At 40.6% G+C, this 21,215-nt stretch overlaps 1 protein-coding gene across 3 annotated transcripts in view; it reads left to right on the plus strand.

Annotated features, from left to right (window-relative positions):
- UNC5D (unc-5 netrin receptor D) overlaps positions 1–21,215 on the plus strand; it is a 607,527-nt gene that overhangs the window by 478,454 nt on the left and 107,858 nt on the right. For all 3 annotated transcript variants that reach the window (XM_065947397.1, XM_065947399.1, XM_065947398.1), the window contains exons 5-7: positions 5,232–5,412; positions 6,289–6,456; positions 8,435–8,599. In XM_065947397.1, coding sequence (XP_065803469.1) covers positions 5,232–5,412; positions 6,289–6,456; positions 8,435–8,599 — 514 coding nt within the window. The remainder of the gene's footprint in view (positions 1–5,231; positions 5,413–6,288; positions 6,457–8,434; positions 8,600–21,215) is intronic.

Raw genomic sequence — 21,215 nt, forward strand, 5'->3', positions numbered from 1 at the left:
AATATGCAAACAACGCGCGTGGATGTCTTGCACCCAGCGCCTCATCGGTAATTTATGTTACTTCTCTGGCCCCAGGAACATCGAGTTTGCAACTGCTGCTGTAGGAAATGCTTTTTTTCTATTATCTTATTTATTAAACTATTCTGCATTAGGAGCACTTAGCTCATCAAAAATGTTTTAACATTTCTCTAAGTGACAAAAGCATAAATCCAAGAGCAATTCGTCACTTTTATAAGCCCAGAAAATACCAGACTGATTTTCTCATAAAGATCCTGCCATCAGTTAAATGGATAAACGATTAGTGTACGAGTAAAAAACAGCCCTGCCGTTAGTGGTAGTAACGTGCCCATTGTTTATAGACATAATTGGATTGATGGACCTCAGTCATGACACTGTAAACACCAGTTATGCCAGAATGTATATATCCTAAGATACCTCATTTGTCCTAGGTATGCTTTTTGGTTTTCAAGCTGTGTTCTGGGGAAACCCAAGTAGCAGACTGTTATACAAGTTCACAGTGCATGTGGGTGGATGGGGGTAGATTGTATGGCAAGGATCGACTTATAACTTACGGGCCAGGTGTGCTGAACATTTCCATGGGGTCTGGGTTTTTTTTTTTTAATTTATTAATTTTTTTTTTTTTTTTTTTTGCCATGCTGGGGTCTTCATTGCTGTGTGCAGACTTTCTCTGGTTGTGGCAGGCAGTGGCTTCTCTCTAGTTGCAGTGCATGGGTTTCTCATGGCGGTGGCTTCTCTTGCTGCAGACCACAGGCTCTAAGCATGCAAGCTATACATAAACACACAATATTATTTTTCAGTTTCTTTTCCCTAATAGGTCATTATACGATATTGAGTATAATCCCCTAAGGTATACAGGTTTTTTGTCTTTGTTTTTGTTTTTTTTATGTCGCCAGTCATGTCTGACTCTTTGTGACCTCATGAACTATTTATTATATATAGATAGATAGAAAGATATATATATAGTGCGTGTGTATCTGTTATTCCCAAACTCCTGATTTGTCCATTCCCCCCTTTCCAATTTAGTAACCCTAAGTTTGTTTTCTGTGTCTCTGAGTCTATTTCTCTTTTGTATATAAAGTTCATTTGTATCTTTTTTTAAAAATTTCTACATGTGAGTGATATCATAAGATATATATATACATATGATCACATATCATATACCATGTAATCAGATAAGCTTTAATTTGAGAAAGCAGTCTATGGCTAAATATAAATTTGAATACTACTGTGCTATGTAAGTAAAAGACTTTTAGAAGCTAATGTAGTTGTTTTTTCAGATTAATAAAGACCTTTTCCTTTATGTGCCACAGTTAACCACCAGGAAGAAAAAAAAAACAGCTGCCCCAGTTCTTTTTTCAAAACCTCTGCAGCATATTGCATTTTCTTCCAATCATTTTTAAAGAATACGTATGTTTGTGATTTCTTTTTTTGTTGTCTTTACAAATTTATGATTGCACTAAACACACAGTTTTGCAGGTTGACTCTTTCATGCATTATGAGCATTTTCAGTATTTTCACTAGTTGAAATCATGACCTTTAGTGCTGTACAATATTAAATTGAATTATTGAATCATGATTTATTTAAATAGAGCTCTGCCATACTTTTTTTCTCTTTCTTTTTTGCACCTAAAAATAGTTTATTGTGTTTAAATTCTTGTTTGTAGCCCTAATAATTTTCTTCAGCAAATTCTTGAGATCACAATTACAAGAGCAAAAGGCTTACTATCTTTAAGCCTGTTAGATGGAGATAATATTAGGAAGAAAATTAAAGCAGGACACAGACAGTGAGGGGACCTTGGTATATTAGAGAAGGGTTGTCAGGCAAGCCCTCTCTAAGGAGGCAGCATTTGATTAGAGACCTGAATGAAAGGTGGAGTTGAGCCTTAGGGACACTCGCAGGCGAGGCCTTCCGGGCAGAAAGCAGAGGAAACAGCAGATGTTAAGGCCCTGAGGTAGGACCTTGGGTTGAGTTTTCTAGAATAGGAAGGAGTCCAGCAGGGCTGGAGTAGAGTGCACAAAGGTTAGTTGGGGAATCTAAGGTGGGAAGTTCACTAGGGGGCAGACCAAGCAGGACTTTCTTAGCCATGCTAAGGATGTGCAGTTTTGTTCTTAGCAGAGTTCAAAGCTGTAGAAGGATTTGGACCCTGAAAAGGATATGACCTAATCCCTTCATGGAGAATCCACAATGGAGGCAGGAATGGAAGCACCAGACAGACCATAGTTGAGAGGCTCTTAGTATCTTCCAGAAAGGAGATAATCATAGAGCAGCAGTAGCAGAAATGTCTGGTACTCTGTAAGTTCAATTAAAAACATATTGTATGTGTGTGTGTGCCTGTGTACATTTGTGAAATTTTCGTCGTCACTCTTTGGGTAGGAACAATGTCATTATATTGTTGTTCACCATTTTTTTAGTGGTATAGAATATTTATTGAGTTGTCTAATTAGCATGTGTTTTTTCCATCTTATTTTGGGTGACATTTTTCCTCAACTGATATGAGAGCATGAGTGATTCAGATTGTAACCCTCAGATCATCAGATTATTACTGTTTTATATGTCAAATCTGTGGCAAATATTTTCTTGGTGTGTTTACCACTTCATTTTGTGCATGAGGTATTTTTATATAAGTTTTTAATTTGGAACCAGACCTCTGCTTAATGATTGTGGCTTTAATTTCCTCTGGGCCCAGATTTGCTTTGGAAAGCTTTCTTTGATTTCCAGGTGCTGGGCCTACTTTGGTTTCTGTTTCGAGGGCCACTGCCCCCAGGGTCATTTCCTTACTAGGAATGATTTACTCATGGACCATGGCCAGACTTTCCCAACTTCCTGACCAGCTGTTTGTGGGGGAAGGATGGAAAAAGATGACTTAAGGTGGAGACAGGAGGGAATGGCTTTGTAGGCGCTAGAAATGGAAAGGGTAGGATATTAGCAATCAGAAAACCAAACAGTTTGCACTCAGAATTTCTGGGCCAGGAGGAGAATGGAGTGGAACCAGAGTCCCCCAGACCCACTTTAAGCTGACCGATTCGTTCTCTCCAGTGACACAGCAGTGATGGTGGTTTAAAAAACCCAATCCAGTTGGCTTAACATAAATAAACGTTTTATCACAGATATTGGCGACAGCTCTTACTTTCTGATGGCAATGTGTATTTACTTCTTTTCTTATAAATTTATTTGTTTGGAGGTTCTGGGTCTTAGTTGCGGCGTACGGGATCTTTTTAGCTACATCATATGGGATCTAGTTCCCTGACCAAAGATTGAACCCAGGCCCCCAGGCTCCCATTGGGAGCGCAGAGTGTTAGCCACTGGACCACCACGGAAGTCCCTAGATTTACTTGTTTCCATCTTAACCATTAAATGTAAGGTTCGTGGAAGAAGAGGTCATGCTGGGTTTGTTTATCTCGCTTTTTTCAACTCTCTGATGTTCAGTAAATGTTGGAATATTTATCAGTGGAATGAATAAATGGCTGGAAAATATGCAGAGTTACTGGGGAGTGGAGGATATTTTGTAATGGACTTGTGGTCAGATGGTTTAAAATTGGCTCCACTGTCCTGCTTCATTAAGCAGAGCAGTGCTTTTGGACTCTGCTTTTGGACATCGTTAGTTCTTATACGCAAGGCTGGCACACGGTGATGCCTTGAGGAGCTGCTGGGGTTGGTAGTCAAGCTTGCCTCCTTACTTCATGGCCCTGCACCGCGTTGCTTTTTCAGCTCTTGTACATGTTTTAAAGCAGTCCTCAGATCTCTTTTGGCTATTTTGGCATCATTTTCTTTTATAAAAATCTGCCTCATCTTGGATTGATTTTGGATTGACTGATGACTTTTGGTATTCTATACTGTCATTCTTGGGATGGTTCTTGGGATAAATATGAAAGTATCAGTACAGGTTTTCTTCTGGTAAATAAATCCCTTTTAATGGAAGCCAAAAATATTTATTAAACCAAATTGCTAACAGGTGTCACTTGATTATTGGAGATAAATTATAATTGTTTACATTTAAAGATGAAATGAGACATCTTCTAAAGCCAACTTTCAATTATCTATGTCAGTGGTGGGCAGGGTACGTGAAAAGAACCAGATGCATGTACTTCCATGTGTGGTCTTTTTGGTATAGTGACTGCTTTCTTGGTTAAATTACAGTTTTGATGTGTCTGTTAAATTCCTATGTATAACACATAATAACTAGAGCTAAATGGTTCTTGTCAAACAGGAGCTGTGTATGGTGCTACCAAGATGGCACGAGGGAGTGGAGATGTTGTTTAGATGTAGAAGCAGAGGACGGCATGGGGAAAGCAGGCAACTTGATGGGGGAAGCCTGGTCTGCTTGATGAATTAGGGGATATATGGACGGTGTGCCCCAGCTCCCAAGAAGATGAAGATCCAGGGAGCAGAAGGTCCCATCTGTGGCTTTCTCACATGTCCAGGGAAAGAGTACTTTCAGCCAAGGATAGGCTTAAGGTGGAACTGGAAAGAGAGAAATAGATACTGTAGGACCAAGCTAGAGGAAACAAACCGGAGATGGGACTAGTCTATACTCAGAGGACGTGAAAAGTGAGGTCCTTTGGAAGGAAGACTGGGGCTTAAATGTGTCGGGTATCTGATCTGACCTAAACAACTGTTGAATCACTAAAGGAGTAACAAACGATCACCAAAGGAACATGTCCCTGAAACCAGGGAGCATTGAGATCTGAGTTTCATTTCTGTGTTTCTGATTACCCAAATCTATGTTGTTGTTTAAATGCAAGCAATATCAGCTTCAAACCTTGTCTGACAGCATAATATCCCCTCTGCACAAAGTCCAAGCTCTACCTACATGTGTTGCTTTTTCTGATCTCCATTTTGGGCCAGTTACTGGAGTATCATCATCATCATCAGAGTTGTAACACGATGAAATATAATGAAATGACCTAATTACAGTCTTTTCTCTCTTCTATTGCATTTTTAGAAAATAGGTCAAAGTCGATAGGATGCTTATATTCTCTTCCCACCTCCAGTTTATTAACTGGAGTATTCATGTCCTGAATATACCAAATGAATGAAAAGGATGGTGTATGGGATAAAGATTAAAAAGATACCATTTGTGTTGCCGTTCTGTGTGTTATGTCCATCTCTGTCCCATATGCTCTAACCACTCATCTTCCGATTCCAGAAAAGTTTGTGTGTGTGTGTGTGCGTGTGTTAATGACTTGTAAACATTCCTGACTTCTGATAGGTGGAATGGCTGAAAAACGAGGAGCCCATAGACTCTGAACAAGATGAGCACATCGACACCAGAGCAGACCACAACCTCATCATCCGGCAGGCGCGGCTCTCGGACTCCGGGAATTACACTTGCATGGCGGCCAACATCGTAGCCAAGAGGAGGAGCCTGTCGGCCACAGTGGTGGTTTATGGTAAGACCAGCCCAAAGGCCCGGAGTGGATAGAGAGGATAGAAAGCAGAGGGGTAGAGGGAGGTGCATTTCCTTGGAACTTTCTGTGTGTAGCACTGAAGGGACTCCAGCGCGTTTCCATTACAGCACCATCTCCTGCCTCAGCCCTTTGGCAGGTGATGCAGACCCCTGTAGCTGGGAATGTGTTTGGTCTTTCATCCAAGATTGGACTTCTGGGGGACAGTGAGTGACATTTTCAATCTATTTTCAAAAGAATTTTAAAAGACGTTTCTTTGCCTCCATTGTGTTTACATTTGAAAAGAATTGAGGTGGGCATCTTCTGCTTCCCACTCTTCCCAAACCCAACATTCAGCCCATCCTCCCCAGACCTGCTATTCGCAGTTCCTCTTCTGGCATATGAAATTCACCAAAAACAAACATGACTATTTGCTGAATAGCTCAGGTAATGGATAAGTGAAATTCCCAGCTATTGAAGTAAGCACTCCCTTCCACAATAGAAGAGCCCTGGGATTTACGTTTGAAGCACTGAAAGTTAATAGAAATTCAGATGCTGTTATTTTCTTCTTCTACTCTGGAATTTCAAGTGCTATAGAGATATGTTGATGAGTTCTTCCTCTGGTTCATCATTTCCTTGCAAAGCAAATTCTCTGTATCCCTCCTATGGTCTACAGAAGAGTAGATCAAGAAATGGAGACTAGATCAGCCCCACGGTTGCCACACAGTGGGGCAGCCGGTGAGGGTCCCCGCTGGTCTCTTGGTCCCTGGATGCCCAACTCACAACACCTGGCAAGTGACTTGCACATAGTAGGCAATCAGTAAAAACCTCTTTCCTTTCTTTTTTTTTTTTTCTTCTCCCCTCCCCATTTTTCTCTCTCAGTGAATGGAGGCTGGTCTTCCTGGACAGAGTGGTCAGCCTGCAATGTTCCCTGTGGGAGAGGATGGCAGAAACGTTCCCGGACCTGCACCAACCCAGCTCCTCTCAATGGTGGAGCCTTTTGTGAGGGAATGTCAGTGCAGAAAATAACCTGCACTGCTCTTTGTCCTGGTGAGATATGCCTAGATTTCCTTTTCCCTTCTTATCCACCACCACGATTGAGCTGGTGTGAAGCTTTCAGTAGAACCTACCTACCCAAAGTCAACATCTTCCGGGTTCTTGGAACGGAGTGCTTGTCCAGAGTTCTGATGTGGAACTCATTGTACTAGCAAGAACATGGGTGAAATACCTCTATATGGGGGCATAGTTTTTCTCTTCATACTCAGATTACCCTAGACACTCAACATCAATAAGCCAAATGTTTTTATGTATTTTTATACTACCAGTGTTTGATTGGGCTAAGCCATACCCTTCTCTCCTTGGGTTCTCCCATTGTATAGTGTTCATCTGTTTAATAGGGTGTAGTGAAATGCCTTTGAGCACAAAACAGGTACCAAATACTTGCCCTTTTTTCATCAGTCACCATTCAACTAACCTCATCACGTTTGCCTTTGCATTTAAGACAATGCAATTGGCAGAGATTGCATCACAGCCATTTCTGTTTTGCATTTGGGCTATGATTGCCTTCCTTTCTGAATAGAGACTTCATTTACCAAATATGGCTTTAACAAGTTCTTTTGCTCATCTTACTGGCTGTAACCCAATTTATACAATGAGAAATAGATGAGCCAGAAGATGGCTTTCTGAATGGGAAGCATATCCTCCCACTGAGAAATAAATGAATCCTGGGTCTCACACGCATGATCAAACATTAAGTCCAAGGATGCTGGACCAGAGACTTGTGTCTTTAAAATTGCAAATCTAGTGCCACTCAAAGCTAAGGCGAGGCTTTTGCCTGTGCTTGGAGTTTCATTTTGAATTTGTATTCAGTACACATTTATTGAGTGCTTACTATGTGCGGGTACTATGCAAGATACATTTACACAGACAATGTCCTTTAGTTTTGTGTTGTGAGTTTTATGATTCCCCAGTTGACAGAAATGGTAAAGTCAAGCTAAGTGTTTACTTAGGGTGGCTCAGCCAAAAAGTTGACAGAACCAAGACAGGAACTCAGATATTTTGATTCAAATTTAATATTTTTATTTTGCCCTACACTGGGCTTCCCAGGTGGTTCAGTGGTAGAGAATCTGCCTGCCAATGCAGAAGACACAGGTTCAATCTCTGGGTCAGGAAGATCCCCTGGAGAAGGAAATGGCAACCCACTCCAGTATTCTTGCCTGGGAAATCTCCTGGTCAGAGGAGCCTGGTGGGCTACAGTCTGTGGGGTCACAAAGAGTCAGGCACAACTGAGTGGCTGAGCATGCACATGCACTTGACTAGTCGCTCTGGATTAAAAATGGCAATATCTTCAATAACCCACATAAGCATGGTTGGCCTATTCCTAGGAGGTAGTGGAACAATTGCTTCCAACAGCTGCCATAATCTCTAGGGTTGTTTTTTAGTGGAATTAAGTTCAGTTTGTTCGTTTCTACATACAGCAGCAATCCATGACCCAAGAAATTCTATTTATGTAAGTCTTGGTATCTTGGGGCTTGGCTGACCTGTTTTAGTTTAACACTATCAATATATATGGGTTTAGCTTTTCATTATTGAGGGGTTTCTAGGACTTAAAAGAACATTTATTCTACTTTCTGTTCTAAACTATCAACCCATAAGGAAGTAGTGATTACCAGTGGTTCTTGCGCAGAGTGTATCTGTCCGTCTAAGATGCACTTGGGCATAAAAGATGGGGAAAGAATGGATAATGATATGATTAGCTAACCTGAGGGCATGGGTAATTCACATGTTTGCCCAAATTCAGTAATTGGTCTCATCCTGCAATAGCGAGAGAATTATACCACTGCTGTTGTTCACTTGTCTCTTTAGGAAAGAAACCATGGAGAGAAGATAAACGGATATATTATTTTGTTTCTGTGGTGGTGGTGATTTCTTTGAAATCCAGCTCTAAGAACCACAGTGGCCTTGGGGTGAGTCTCCTGACAGCTGTCAGATGCAGTCTAACGATGGCTCCTTCTGTTTCCCTTTGAAGTGGACGGGAGCTGGGAAGTGTGGAGTGAGTGGTCGGTCTGCAGCCCAGAGTGCGAGCATCTGCGGATCCGAGAATGCACAGCCCCCGCCCCGAGAAACGGGGGCAAATTCTGCGAAGGTCTAAGCCAGGAATCCGAGAACTGCACAGACGGCCTTTGCATCCTAGGTAAGACTTTATGGTACACATCTTCTGTGTCTGTCCATCATAGGAAATGCTATGATAATGGCAGGACCATCGATTCAGTGAAACCAGTTCCCAGAAAACAGAATCCCCCAGAGCAAAAATAAAATGGGTGGAAAGCGTCAAAGAGCAGACAAATAGGCCATTTTAAACATCGTTACCACTGTCAGTTCCACCCATGCGTGTATTTACTGTGAACGTAACTAGATATGCTTGGGAGAGAAATGATGCAGGCAAATGTGTTCGACTTTGGGGCTTAGCAGTTCTTCTCTTATAGGGGCCAGTGTTTTTAGGTTTGGTGAAATTCTGATCTGGATCAATGTAGGCTTATATTTCTCCAAAGAATTTTACCAGACTCTAAAGCATTTTGTAATCCTCAGAGACCATGGGACATGCAGTGTGACCAAGGGATGTGCGTTGTGACTATTACCTTACAGATGTGGGGAAATACGACACTGAGGAGGTGGCTGGGTTTGTCTCACATTGGTCTGGCATGGCCCAAATTAGAATGTCCATTTCAGAACTTCCAAGAATTTGTGTTATTCCTGAGGTTATGTTATAACTTCTTCAAGTGACTGTCTGCCTGGGTATAAAACCATGGGAGGATTAAATAGAACCACACAGGGGTGAGTTTTAATTTGGTGGTGTCCCTTACTAGCTTTGTGATCTAGGGTAAGTCACTCAACTGCTTAACTTCTCTGAATTGTACCAAAAGTACCCAAAAAGTGCCTATTTTTGGTTATTGTCTGGGCCCAATTTTAAAAGAATATATTTTGAATATTTCATGGCACAGAATAGGTGCTCGATAAATAGCAATCCCTTCTCCGCTTGCCCACTCAGATGTGCTAAGGGTATATTGATTTTTCTTAGATCCTTCAAAAACAGGAGATTCGAGGCGTACCTATTCTTTAGAGCTAGGTTGCCTTCTAGGATGATATCCAGCAGAAAATAGTGTAGTTCAATAATTTGTCATCTTTTCAGGAATATGTGTCACTTTTTATTTAGGAAGATTATAGTATGAAGGAGGCATCTAAGTTGTATTTCTTTTTCTGTGTCAATATGACTAGCTATGCTTGAAAGCAAGGCTCTACAAACAGTTATATTTTCAAAATAAGTCAAAATGGTTAATGCATTAGTTAAAATGTTCAGTACATCGAAACAAGTGCTACCTCATAGCCTCATAATTCCTTTATTTGCTCAGTTCAAGTACTGAGTAATCTGCATACGTCAGACAGAATACAAAGGTCTGTAATTAAAGAGAACCAAGTCTTGGGCATCCCTGTTGGCTCAGATGGTAAAGAATCTGCCTACAAGACAGAAGACCTGGGTTCAGTCCCTGGGTCGGGAAGATCCCCTGGGGAAGGGAATGACTACTCCCTATAGTATTCTTGCCTGGAGAATCCCATGGACGGAGGAGCCTAGCAGGCTGCAGTCCGTAGGGTTGCAAAGGTTCAGAGTAGACTAAGCGACGAACACTTTGACTTTTCACCCACCAGTCTCAGTGGTGAAAGTAAATATACCGTCACAGTCAAGATAGACAACGTTTCCATTCATCCCCAAAGTTTGCTTGCAGTCTTTTGCAGTCATTTCTTTTCCTCTACCCCTAACCACCACTTTTCTGCTTTCTTTCAGTTGTCATAATGTGTTTGACATTCCTTCATTCTGCTACACCTATCTGTAATTCATTTTTTATTTTTGTTAAGTAGTGTTCCACTTTATGGATCTACCGCAATGTGTTCATCCTTTCACCAGGTGATAGACATAGGATTGTTTTCATTTGGGGGCGCTTATGAACAAAGCTGCTATGAATCCTTGTGTACAGACCTTGTATGGACATTTATTTTCATTTCTTTTGGGTAAATACCTAGAAATGGGATTAGTGGTCCATATGGTAATTAGGTATTTAATGGTATAAGAAGCTTTCTGAAATAAGTGTAATCATTAACATTTTTACCACTAGGATGTAACTGTGCTGGTTGTTCCACATCTTTGTCAACACTTACTCTTGGTCATTTTAAATTAAGTCATTCTAATGAGTTTGTAGATTTTTTTTTTTTTATTGTAACTTGCACTTCCATAATGGCTAATGATATTGAGCAAATTTTCATTTGTTAGTTGGTCATTCACCTGTGTTTGTTGATGAAATGTCTATTCCTTTCTTTTCAAATATAAGAAGACAACACAAACTCATTAGCAAGAGGTTTAAGGAAATGTGCTTCTGGCTACCCTTGACCACCACCAGATATATCTGAAATATACCTTTAAGTTGTGACTATTTCTTGACATGTTTCTTAACATTGATTAGGACTATAATTTCATATATCTTCTAAAAAGTCCTTGAGGGTGTAACTGTGTAGCTTACTAGTTATAGTTTAGATGATCATTAGACACTTTTGAAATATTAGAAATAAAAAATAGAAATAAGAGAATACTGATTGAAGTATTATAGTACATAGTAATCACCTTCCCTGCCTGCCTGCTCAGGTGCTTCAGTGGTGTCCAACTCTTTGCGATCCCATGGACTGCAACCCACCAGGCTCCTGTCCTAGAATCCTGTCCATGGGATTCTCCGGGCAAGAGAACTGGAGAGGGTTCCATGCCTCCCTCCAGGGAATCTTCCCAACCCAGGGATCAAACCTGTGTCTCTTATATCTCCTGCATTGGCAGGCGGGTTCTTTTTTTTTTTAATTTTATTTTATTAGTTGGAGGCCAATTACTTCACAACATTTCAGTGGGTTTTGTCATACATTGACATGAATCAGCCATAGAGTTACACGTATTCCCCATCCCGATCCCCCCTCCCACCTCCCTCTCCACCCGACTCCTCTGGGTCCTCCCATTGCACCAGGCCCGAGCACTCGTCTCATGCATCTCACCTGGGGTAGTGATCTGTTTCACCATAGATAATATACATGCTGTTCTTTTGAAACATCCCACCCTCACCTTCTCCCACAGAGTTCAAAAGTCTGTTCTGTACTTCTGTGTCTCTTCTTCTGTTTTGGCAGGCGGGTTCTTTACCACTAGCACCATCTAACAACCACCAGTTGGACTTGAGCTTAGGGAAAATTCTATGAATGTCAAGCTTCAACCTTAGTTGACTGAAATTTAAGAGTTACTGATTGAAGACAGGCAATGGTTAGCTCCAAATGTGAGAAAAAATTGTCAAATATGTGAATATTATTTATTTGTACTTGTTAGTTGACTAAGAGGGTACTGACCAGTCCAGACCCCAGTTTTAAAATCTGAGATATTGTATTCATCAGGGTTCTCCAAACAGAACCAATATGATACATATATAAGATACAGGATATACACACACATATATATAAAGAGATTCTTTATAAGAAATTGGCTTGTATTATTACAGAAGCTGGCGAGTCCAGAGTCTGTAGAACGAATGTCCCAGTTCAGAAACTGTCAGGCAGGAGAAGCGTCTCTTACCTGGGAAGGATCAGGCATTCAAATGGTTAGATGTGGCCCAACCACAGTGTGGAGGGCAATTTGCTTTTTTCAGCCTATTGTGACTTTGGTCTCATCTGAAAACACCCTCATTGACTAATGTTTGACCAAATATTTGGGTACCTGATGGCCTGGTCAGGTTGACACATGAAATTAACCATCCCAGATGCATATGTACTTGTGAAGTTCCAAAGCCTAGCTCCTTCCTTTTAAAGGCAATCAAGCCAAGGTTCAGGCAGTTACTTTGTTACTGAGTGAAACCCTCCTATGAACCTTGGCCATGTGTGGTTTTCTGTCTCACATGTGCAATTTAGTGTGTATTCTATTTCCATTTTCCAGTAATGGAAATAGAATGAACAGAACAGTGAGCTTTAGAATATGCTCAGCATTAGCAGTTGAGAGCTCTGTTAAATCCCCTCATGAGTTTAAAACACTATGTAAGCCTTTTCTCTCAGTTCAATCTCTTCATTCCCCTATTCCCTTTTCTACTTAAGAATGGGTTTGTCTAGCATTCTTTGCCTCTGTCGTATGCATATTAAGATGTCTGTCAAACATGATCAGAGACTCTTGATGTTTACAATGACTAAGCTTTTTGATGGAAAAATTGAAGCCCGTGAAATCATAGACGTGAATGAGATGTATTTATACATCAGTGGGAAAGGAGTGTGTTTCTAGGAGCCCAACACCGGGATACAGCCTGCCCTTTAAGATACAGAATGGGTCCCATGTCAGCAAAGATGAAGCGCATTTGACTGTGTCTGCAGGAATCATGAGCAGCAGTCTGGTTAGATGGTGCCAGCATTACTCTCTGCTTCTGGTTGGTACTCTGCTGAAGTGTTCTTGGTGAAACTAGCTGTGCTCACGGGATGGAGATCCAATGAAGGCTGGATTTGATTAAAATAACATTTGGCAACAGCTTTATGGAGCAGTCACTTTGTGAAAGATCTGGGTCATGTTCCAATTGGGGAATTTCCTTCATCTGATTTTTTTTCTCCTTTATGCCAGACATGACCCTGAAGCAAGTCCTCAATTCCCCAACTTCTCTTGGCAGTTTCACAGTGACATTGCTTGGCTCTTGGATAACCTACAATTCTTTAATTTTTACTTAGCTCTCAACAAAGCATCTAGATTTCCTTTGTTGTCCCTGAGGGCTGCATTTCTCCTAGAGATGGAGCTGCCAGCTCTGAACGATCACTTTAATATTGGGGTATGATTGTTGCTTGGTCAGTTGTGACTGAAGCACAGGACCTTAGTGTTATGCTAGCACAGATGGCCACACCTAAATGCTCCCAACAAGGAAATAAATGCCCCAAGACTGGTGAGGTTAGGCGATTGATGCCAATAGCAGTGAGTGTGAGGTTCCAAATTACAAGCATAAACTAAACATCCAGTGCTTTTATGCTGGAACTGTTCTTTTCCAGGAAGATAATTATGTGGAATGCCTGTCGAGAGATGGGAACTTGTGGATGCGTGTTTTCTAATCTTTAACCTCAGAATCAGGTAGCTTTCTAACTGCTGTCTTTTCCACTTGCTGAACTTAGCTACCTCTGTGCTTGAAGGATCACTGAAATGTACATGTAAGTGACATGTACATTTCCTCATTGGCAGGAACAGTAGGGTGAACATGGTGGGGTGCTTAGTTTGAATCTGGGAAGTAAGGGGAACCTGTTACCGCACTTTTTATTTCAGCAGATAGAAAACTAAAGGCTTTGCCTTCAGAGGATTAAGTGAATTCGCATCAGACAGGATTAGTGCCCAGATGGGCAGTGATGATGAAGCCAGAGAAATTCCACAGGGTCCTGAAAGAGAAGCTTCGTGGCTGAGCTACCTAATGGCTAATCCGTCCTTCTTGTCAGGATGTGAGATAGGTCAGTTCAACATTGACAGTTCAGAAACAGAAAGAGCGGTTACACGGTGCTTTGTTTTCATTTCTGATGGGTACGCTGATAAGAAAAGTTGGAGTTGATGGCTTGGAAACCTCATCAAGGATAAACACATCCCATACAATAGCAGGTTCAAATAAACATCCCCAAGCTGCATCTCCAATCTAACCACATTGTCTGTTGAGCTACCTACTTAAATGACCTAAAAGGAGCACCTGAAAAGGTGAACCTGTAATCACATCAAAGGAAAGGTTTCCTTGGTAAGCATTTTCTCTTGGATCATTCTAAACATCATTGTTACCCATTACAGTAATCACCTGGGTTTCTTCCCTGTATTTTCTAGGGCACTGAATAAGAAAATTTTCATTCCAGAGTTCACTGAATGCATCTGAAACAACTCTTAGTTTTTGCTAGTGGTTTACTGAATGTCTGCTTTGTATATGGGATTATAACAGATGGGTGTCCCTTTATTAAAACAAAATCCACACATCCTTCCTTTGGACAAAGAGTCAGGACTCACACAGGACTCATTCTTCAACTTTTTGTTGGATAAGTTCATGTTTCAGGGCCCACTGTACTACACAATTGCCTAATTGTAGTATCGTAAAATTGTAGTATCACAAAAAAAATTAAAATGGCATCAGTAAGATAACATGCTAGCCAATGCATTAAGTCGTCATGAAGTTTCCTGCTGCTTGCTAATTCTCCCAAGGAGTTTTAATATTAAAAACCCATTTCCACTCCATTTATAGTATATAGTAGGTATCCCTTTTTACATAAAGATTTCTCCTAGAAATACCCAACAACTGCATCTCTGCCTAACAAACAATTGATTAATTCAGAGTTGCCTTTATGTATACTGAATAGAAAATGCAGATATAATATTGCAGACCCGCAGGAGTAATAAGAATGTCAATTTGGACACACATGGTATCATTAGCAGCTTAGCCACAGCCTTCCCCTGATGCCCCAGTAAAAACTCTCCCATGATGAGACCCAGTAAGAAGACCAGTGAATAGCATTCTTTAACGAGAGAGACTGAAGTGGCTCATAACTGAAGTTTCCCATGTGCTTAATTAAAAAAGAAAACAGAGATAGCTTAATACTCATGTGTCTTAGTGAAGGCATTTTTTAAAAATTCTACAAGGCTAAAACTGTTCCATTTGTGCCTCATGATAAGAGGACCTGAACTCAAATACCACATCCTAAGTGGAACTGAGCATAAAAAAGGGCAAAAGAATGAACCATATACAAACAAATCACTGTAAAATGTCTCTGCTTTGTTATCCACCCCCTGTGGATTTTCTCCATTTATGCCTTGTTAACAAGAAGAAAAAGGCATCTGATTGTCTTTTTGAGCATAATCCCCCTTCCAAATAAGGATTGACCTTCATCCGCTGGCCAATTATTGATATGTATTTAGTAAACTATTAAAACAAAAAACAACCTGACCTCAGGTGTAGAAAAAGAATTTATGATTACTAATGGGGAAAGTGGAAGAGGGATAAATCATGAGTTTGAGATTAACATATACACACTACTGTATATAAAATAGATAAATAACACAACCTACTGTATAGCACAGAGAAATGTAGTCAATATTTTGTGATTACCTATAAGGGAAAGAATCTGAAGAAGAATATGTATATATATGTATAGATAGACAGATTCAATCAACTAACAGAACATTGTAAATCAACTATACTTCAATTAAAAAAAAAAAACAACTGTGGCCTTTCTTACCAACCAGTTCTGAAACAAGTACTTAAAATGCTTTTTGTATGCAGGAAATTTTCATTCTGTCATTACCTTTACTTTATTCCTTCATAAACCCATGCCACACATACAGAGTCATAACAAAATAACCTAATTAAGAACTTCTTTCATAGCTAATACGATTCAGTGCAGTTGTTCCGTTTCTTTCTTCTACTTTTTCCTATTCCTATCAACTACCCCCCCCCAAACGTATTTTAATATGAACTTTTACACTGTGCTTACATTGCTCGAATGCATTTGGGGAGGAATGCGACAGAAGCATTCTGTCATGCGACAGAAGCATTTCTAGAAGATTGTTTATTTGACACATCTTGTTAACTTTGTTCATTTTATGGGAGGAATTGAAATAAAACACTTCCACTGTAAATAGGAAGGACATTTGAATTAAATTTGGGCAGCTGGAGAGCAGGATACATTCCTTCCAAGATCACATTATTCAGGGTATACACATCACCAAGAAAACTCAATAGACAAACAAGAAGGGATCCCCATGACAGTGTAAACTGGCGGCAGAAAACCCAATAGAAAGCTTAAAGACATTTCTCCAGGAAGTGAAATTTTAGCCACAGTCGGTAGGAATACAAATTCATGACAAAGAAGGAAGAAATATTTGGTAGATGGCATCCCCAGGAAGCGCAGAGAAGGCACTGGCTCTGAACTCGGGACGTCAGAAGGTACAGAGGTTGCGTTTCCATGAGGGCTGGCCAGGGTGGACCTCGGTTGAGCTGGCCTTGAGAGCAAAGACTGCAGGCACTTCAGTGTCCTCTGTGGTTCTGAGTTGAGATGTTCTCTTTCTGAAAAGTGAGACATGAACATGAACCTATAATTGAAAGAAATGACGGAACTGAGCCTATAGAATTTGAACATTCATCCTATAGGTAACAATCAGGTCCAAGAACCTGGGCTCTGGGGTCAGATTCCTTAAGTTTGAGTTTTGGTTGCTATGCTATGAGAAAATTTATTCATTTCTCTAAGCCTAAATATACTCATCTAGAAAATAAAAGTTATAATAATGCCTATTGGGACTTCCCTGGCAGTCCATTGGTTGGGACTCTTGGGTTTCCAATGCAGGGGGCACAGATTTGATCCTTGGTGATAGAACTAAGATCCCACATAAATAATAAAACCTTCCTTTAAAAATAAAAAAGTATTAGTGCCTATTACAAAGAGTTCTTTTGAGGAGGAAATGACTTAATCCATGCAAAGTATTGGATATCTACAGTAAGCACTCCATTTGTGTAAATAATAATGTGTGTGTGTGTTCACATTATTATTCTAGTAATGGGATTCTTCCTGTTGCAGAAAAAGTAGGTTTTCCATTTTCTCCAGAAGTATTGACAAATGACACTGTAGATATTTTGTTAAAATCTTTCCTAATACACCTAATATTTCTTTGTAGCAACTAGTTCTGAGTGGTAATTTGAGATGTACTGTAGGGAAACAGTTTACAAGGACCCTAACAACCTGGCATCAAACCAAAGGATCAGCATCCTTTCCAAGAAACATCTCATGAGTATTGGGTTGACCAAAAGATTGGTGGAACCTTTTGGCCAACCCAATAGCTTAATGAACAGCTCTTGATTTTCCAGTCTTCCTTTGCAGGTGGGATTTAGTTCTAAGGAGAAGACAGACCAGGTGATCTATGAGGTCCTGAGTCCTAAATTCTGTGATTCTAATTAAAAATAAGGTGAATGCCCAGGAGAAAGGTCTCAGTGATCCCCAAGTGAGAAAATCATTCCACATTATACTGACAGTTTCCCTCGTATTATGAAATAGACGTGTCCTAACAATTGTGTTAGAAAATAAATTTTTATAAAGCAGATTCTAAGTTGCCAACACACACTTAAAAATCCTTTCTCATTGGGGGAAAATAAATCCACCATACACACTAGTGGAGTAAACAGCAATCTACAGATTCCAGGGTTATCCTCCTGGTGCCAGCCATTCTGGATTAGTGATATTTGTTAGCACTCAGCATTGCCCTTGTTTCTTATGCCCCCACCCCCCAAATTAGCAGTTTTTCCCTGTTTTTGTTGTTTTAAAAATATGAAGTAGAAGGACTTCCCTGGCAGTCCAGTGATTAAGAATTCGCCTTCCAGTGCAGGGGTTACCACGGGTTCCATCACTGTCGGGGAGGTAAGATCCCACACGCCTCGTGGACAAAAATCCAAAACATAACACAGATTTGCAATATTGTAGCAAATTCAATAAAGACTTTAACAATGGTCAAGATCAAAAAAAAAAAAAAAAAAACCTTTTAAAAAGTTCATTTAAAATATATAGATCATATTTTTCAGTAGCTAATGCTACCCAGAGTCCCTTATGGTCAGGAAGTTTCCAAAATTTAGGCTTCTGTCCTATCAAACAAACTCTATCCACTTCATTAGTTCTGTGTATTCCAGACCCTACCTCTCTCTGCAGTATATTTATTTAATCAGGGCTCAACAAAACTCTAGGTAAGAAATATTATAGTCTGGACTGGAGAAAGATTTAATGGCTGAGATCATAGAGTGGACCAACCATAAAAGAAATGGCAAGAACCCAATCAGGGAAGTGATTTAAAACAGAGTAATCTACTCTTGTAGAGAATTCAGTGCCCTCTGGGTTGTGCTGAGCAAAGTGAATTAATATAGACAGAGGAAATGTCTTTGTTTTGATCCTAACTTTCCTCCTTAAAGTGACAAATTAAATCCATGTGTGTCTTGAAGAGCATTGAGACGTGTGATCCAGAAAATGACGGTGGCATGAACATCACCAGGATGCTTTATCATTAACCCCGGCCTTTCTCTTTCTCTGGAGAAATGACAATATCATCCTGAGAAGAGCCCTGGGCCTACCCCCTAACCCCTATCCCTAACCCTAGCGTGCAGGGTTAGCTTGCAGTGGAATAGAAAATTACCGTAATCATTTAGAACGGGCCAAATGATTGTGGGGTAGCGAAAAGTGCTCTGAACTTGGAGTCAGGAGTCCTAAGTCTTACTTGCTTTGTTAAGTAGCTTGTGGCTTTGACAGACCTATCTCCAAACCCTGACTTGTGTCCATAACTATCAAACAGATGTGGGGCGGGGGTTGGGGGTGGATTTTGAGCTAGCTGATCTCTAAGATTGATTTCAATATGAAAACTTGGTTCTAATTTTCCATCTTAAATGTAGCTTTCCTATACGTGTGTATATATATCTGTATGTAAATGAATTTCATCTTGTATACATGTATTTGCATTTTATACATCTATATGTATAAGATGATAAATACCACTGGCAGGTCAATGCTGTCAGATATTTGCTTTTTACCAGTTTTGAGGAGATAGTCTAGTTCAGTCACCCCTAAGATTAACCATTTGGATGATGAATATGCAGGGTGATGAGGGAACATCTTTTAGATCTGAAATCAAGGTAACCCCTCTCCTATCCACAGGAAAGTGGATAGCCAAATTGATGGCCTCTTCCAGGAACTGAGTCATCAAAGCAGGTCTCTAGCATCTACTGCATTCTCTTCAGTGAGAAGCTACAATGTCCTAGGAAATCCTGCAGGAACTGGGGAATTTAGAGACCCTCACTTTGTAATGCTTGTAACTGAAAGTCCATACAAGGCTGAGTAGCACTCATCCATTCAATAAATATTTATTGAGTACCTACCATATTCCCTGCCTCAGATGGTCAAGAATCTGCCTGCAATGCATGAGACCTGGGTTCAATCCCTGTGTGAGGAAGATCCCCGGGAGGAGGGAATGGCAACCAGTATTGCCATTCTGGTTGGAATTCCAATACTGGAAGGGAATACCTCTCCAGTCTTCTTGCCTGGAGAATCCCATGGACAGAGGAGCCTGGTGGGCTACAGTCCGTGGGGTCGCAAGGGGTCGGACCCAACTGAGCAAATAACACTTTCGCTTTCACCATATTCGCTTTACTGGTCAAGGCACTGGGGCAGAAATAGATGGAAAATACAGACTCAAGGTGCAAGGAACTTAGAGTGTGGGCTTCCCAGGTGACTCAGCGGTAGAGATTCCACCTACCAACGCAGGAGACACAGGATGTGGGTTCAATCCAAGGTTTGGGATGATCTCTTGGAGGAGGAAATGGCAACCCTCCCCAGTATTCTTACATGGAAAATCCCACGGACAGAGGAGCTGTTGGGCTACAGTCCATAGGGTTGCAAAGAGTCGGACACAGCTGAGCATACTGGCAACTTAGAGGGTCACGGCAGGTGCCTGTATGGCTGGCGGAAGGACTGAGGAAGCGTGAAAGTGAATGTCACTCAATCACGTCCCACTCTTTGTGACCCCATGGACTGTACAGTCCATGGAATTCTCTAGGCCAGAATACTGGAGTGGGTAGCCTTTCCCTTCTCCATGAGATCTTCCCAACCCAGGGATCGAACCCAGGTCTCCCGAATTGCAGGTGGATTCTTTACCAGCTGAGCCATAAGGGAAGCCCTGAGGAAGCTTAGAATAAATCTACTAGTAAAAATTCTCAATTCACAACTTCTTTTCCAGCTTTTTTTTTTTCCTTAAGAGAGGACTGATGGCCTATGTATGTCAGTTGCTAAGTATTTCTTTAGCAATTAGTGAATAGTCATCATAATAAACACCCTCCCAAATCTTACCACCACCCCTAATCCATTCCCTACACTGACCTCCCTGTGACCCAGCAACTAAAGGGACCAACGCAGACACACCATGACCCTATGTCAGGGCTGGTGCTTACACTGATGGGATGCCTTCAAATGATTTTTTAAATAATTTGAATATTATTCTTGCCTTAAGGAAAATGGTCACCATGAGATTAATCAATAATTTATTCCCTTAAGCTTGAATTACATACTCTGAACATTTTTGTTTAGTTTTCAGTGAATGCTTGTGTGTGTGTACACATGCATATCTTTCTGTCGTGGATGAAAGGGAGGGAGTCAAAGCAAAACAATTTATAGGATGAAAAAAGGATTTTAATGTGCATCTTCCCTTGGAGCAGAGTTCAAAACATCACACTTTATCACTTTGAGGCCAACTGTTGATAAGAAAGTGTAGACACGTGCTTAAACATCTTTGCAGTGACCCCAAAGCATGTTGTACTCTGTATATCCAGCACGAAAACATGCTAACTCACACAGAATCAGTGGGAATGGATTGGACTTTATAACAGAGGTGGTAGGAAATTTAGAAACTGAAATGATTTAGTTCAAAAATGAAATATGCAAATGCTCCCTGGAAGTACGGTCATTATGGATACTTATTTGTCTGAGTTTAGGAAATACAAAAGACATTCCTTAAAGAGATGTCAAATTTGAAAAAAGAAAGGGAAGAAGACAATCACTCATGCATATGAATCTTTTGCTTCAGCGGAGGGGCTATTCTGGAAGGTCATTGTCATCAGAAGTCACATCCATGAACTGTTTCTTAGAGTACTCAACTGACTTCCCCAAATTAATATGATGAGATCGTGCACAGTCCTTTGGTGAAAAATATCAATAGAGCTGATGTTCATTCA

The sequence above is a fragment of the Muntiacus reevesi genome, chromosome 10 (genome assembly GCF_963930625.1).
Source record: "Muntiacus reevesi chromosome 10, mMunRee1.1, whole genome shotgun sequence".
Lineage (NCBI taxonomy): Eukaryota > Metazoa > Chordata > Mammalia > Artiodactyla > Cervidae > Muntiacus > Muntiacus reevesi.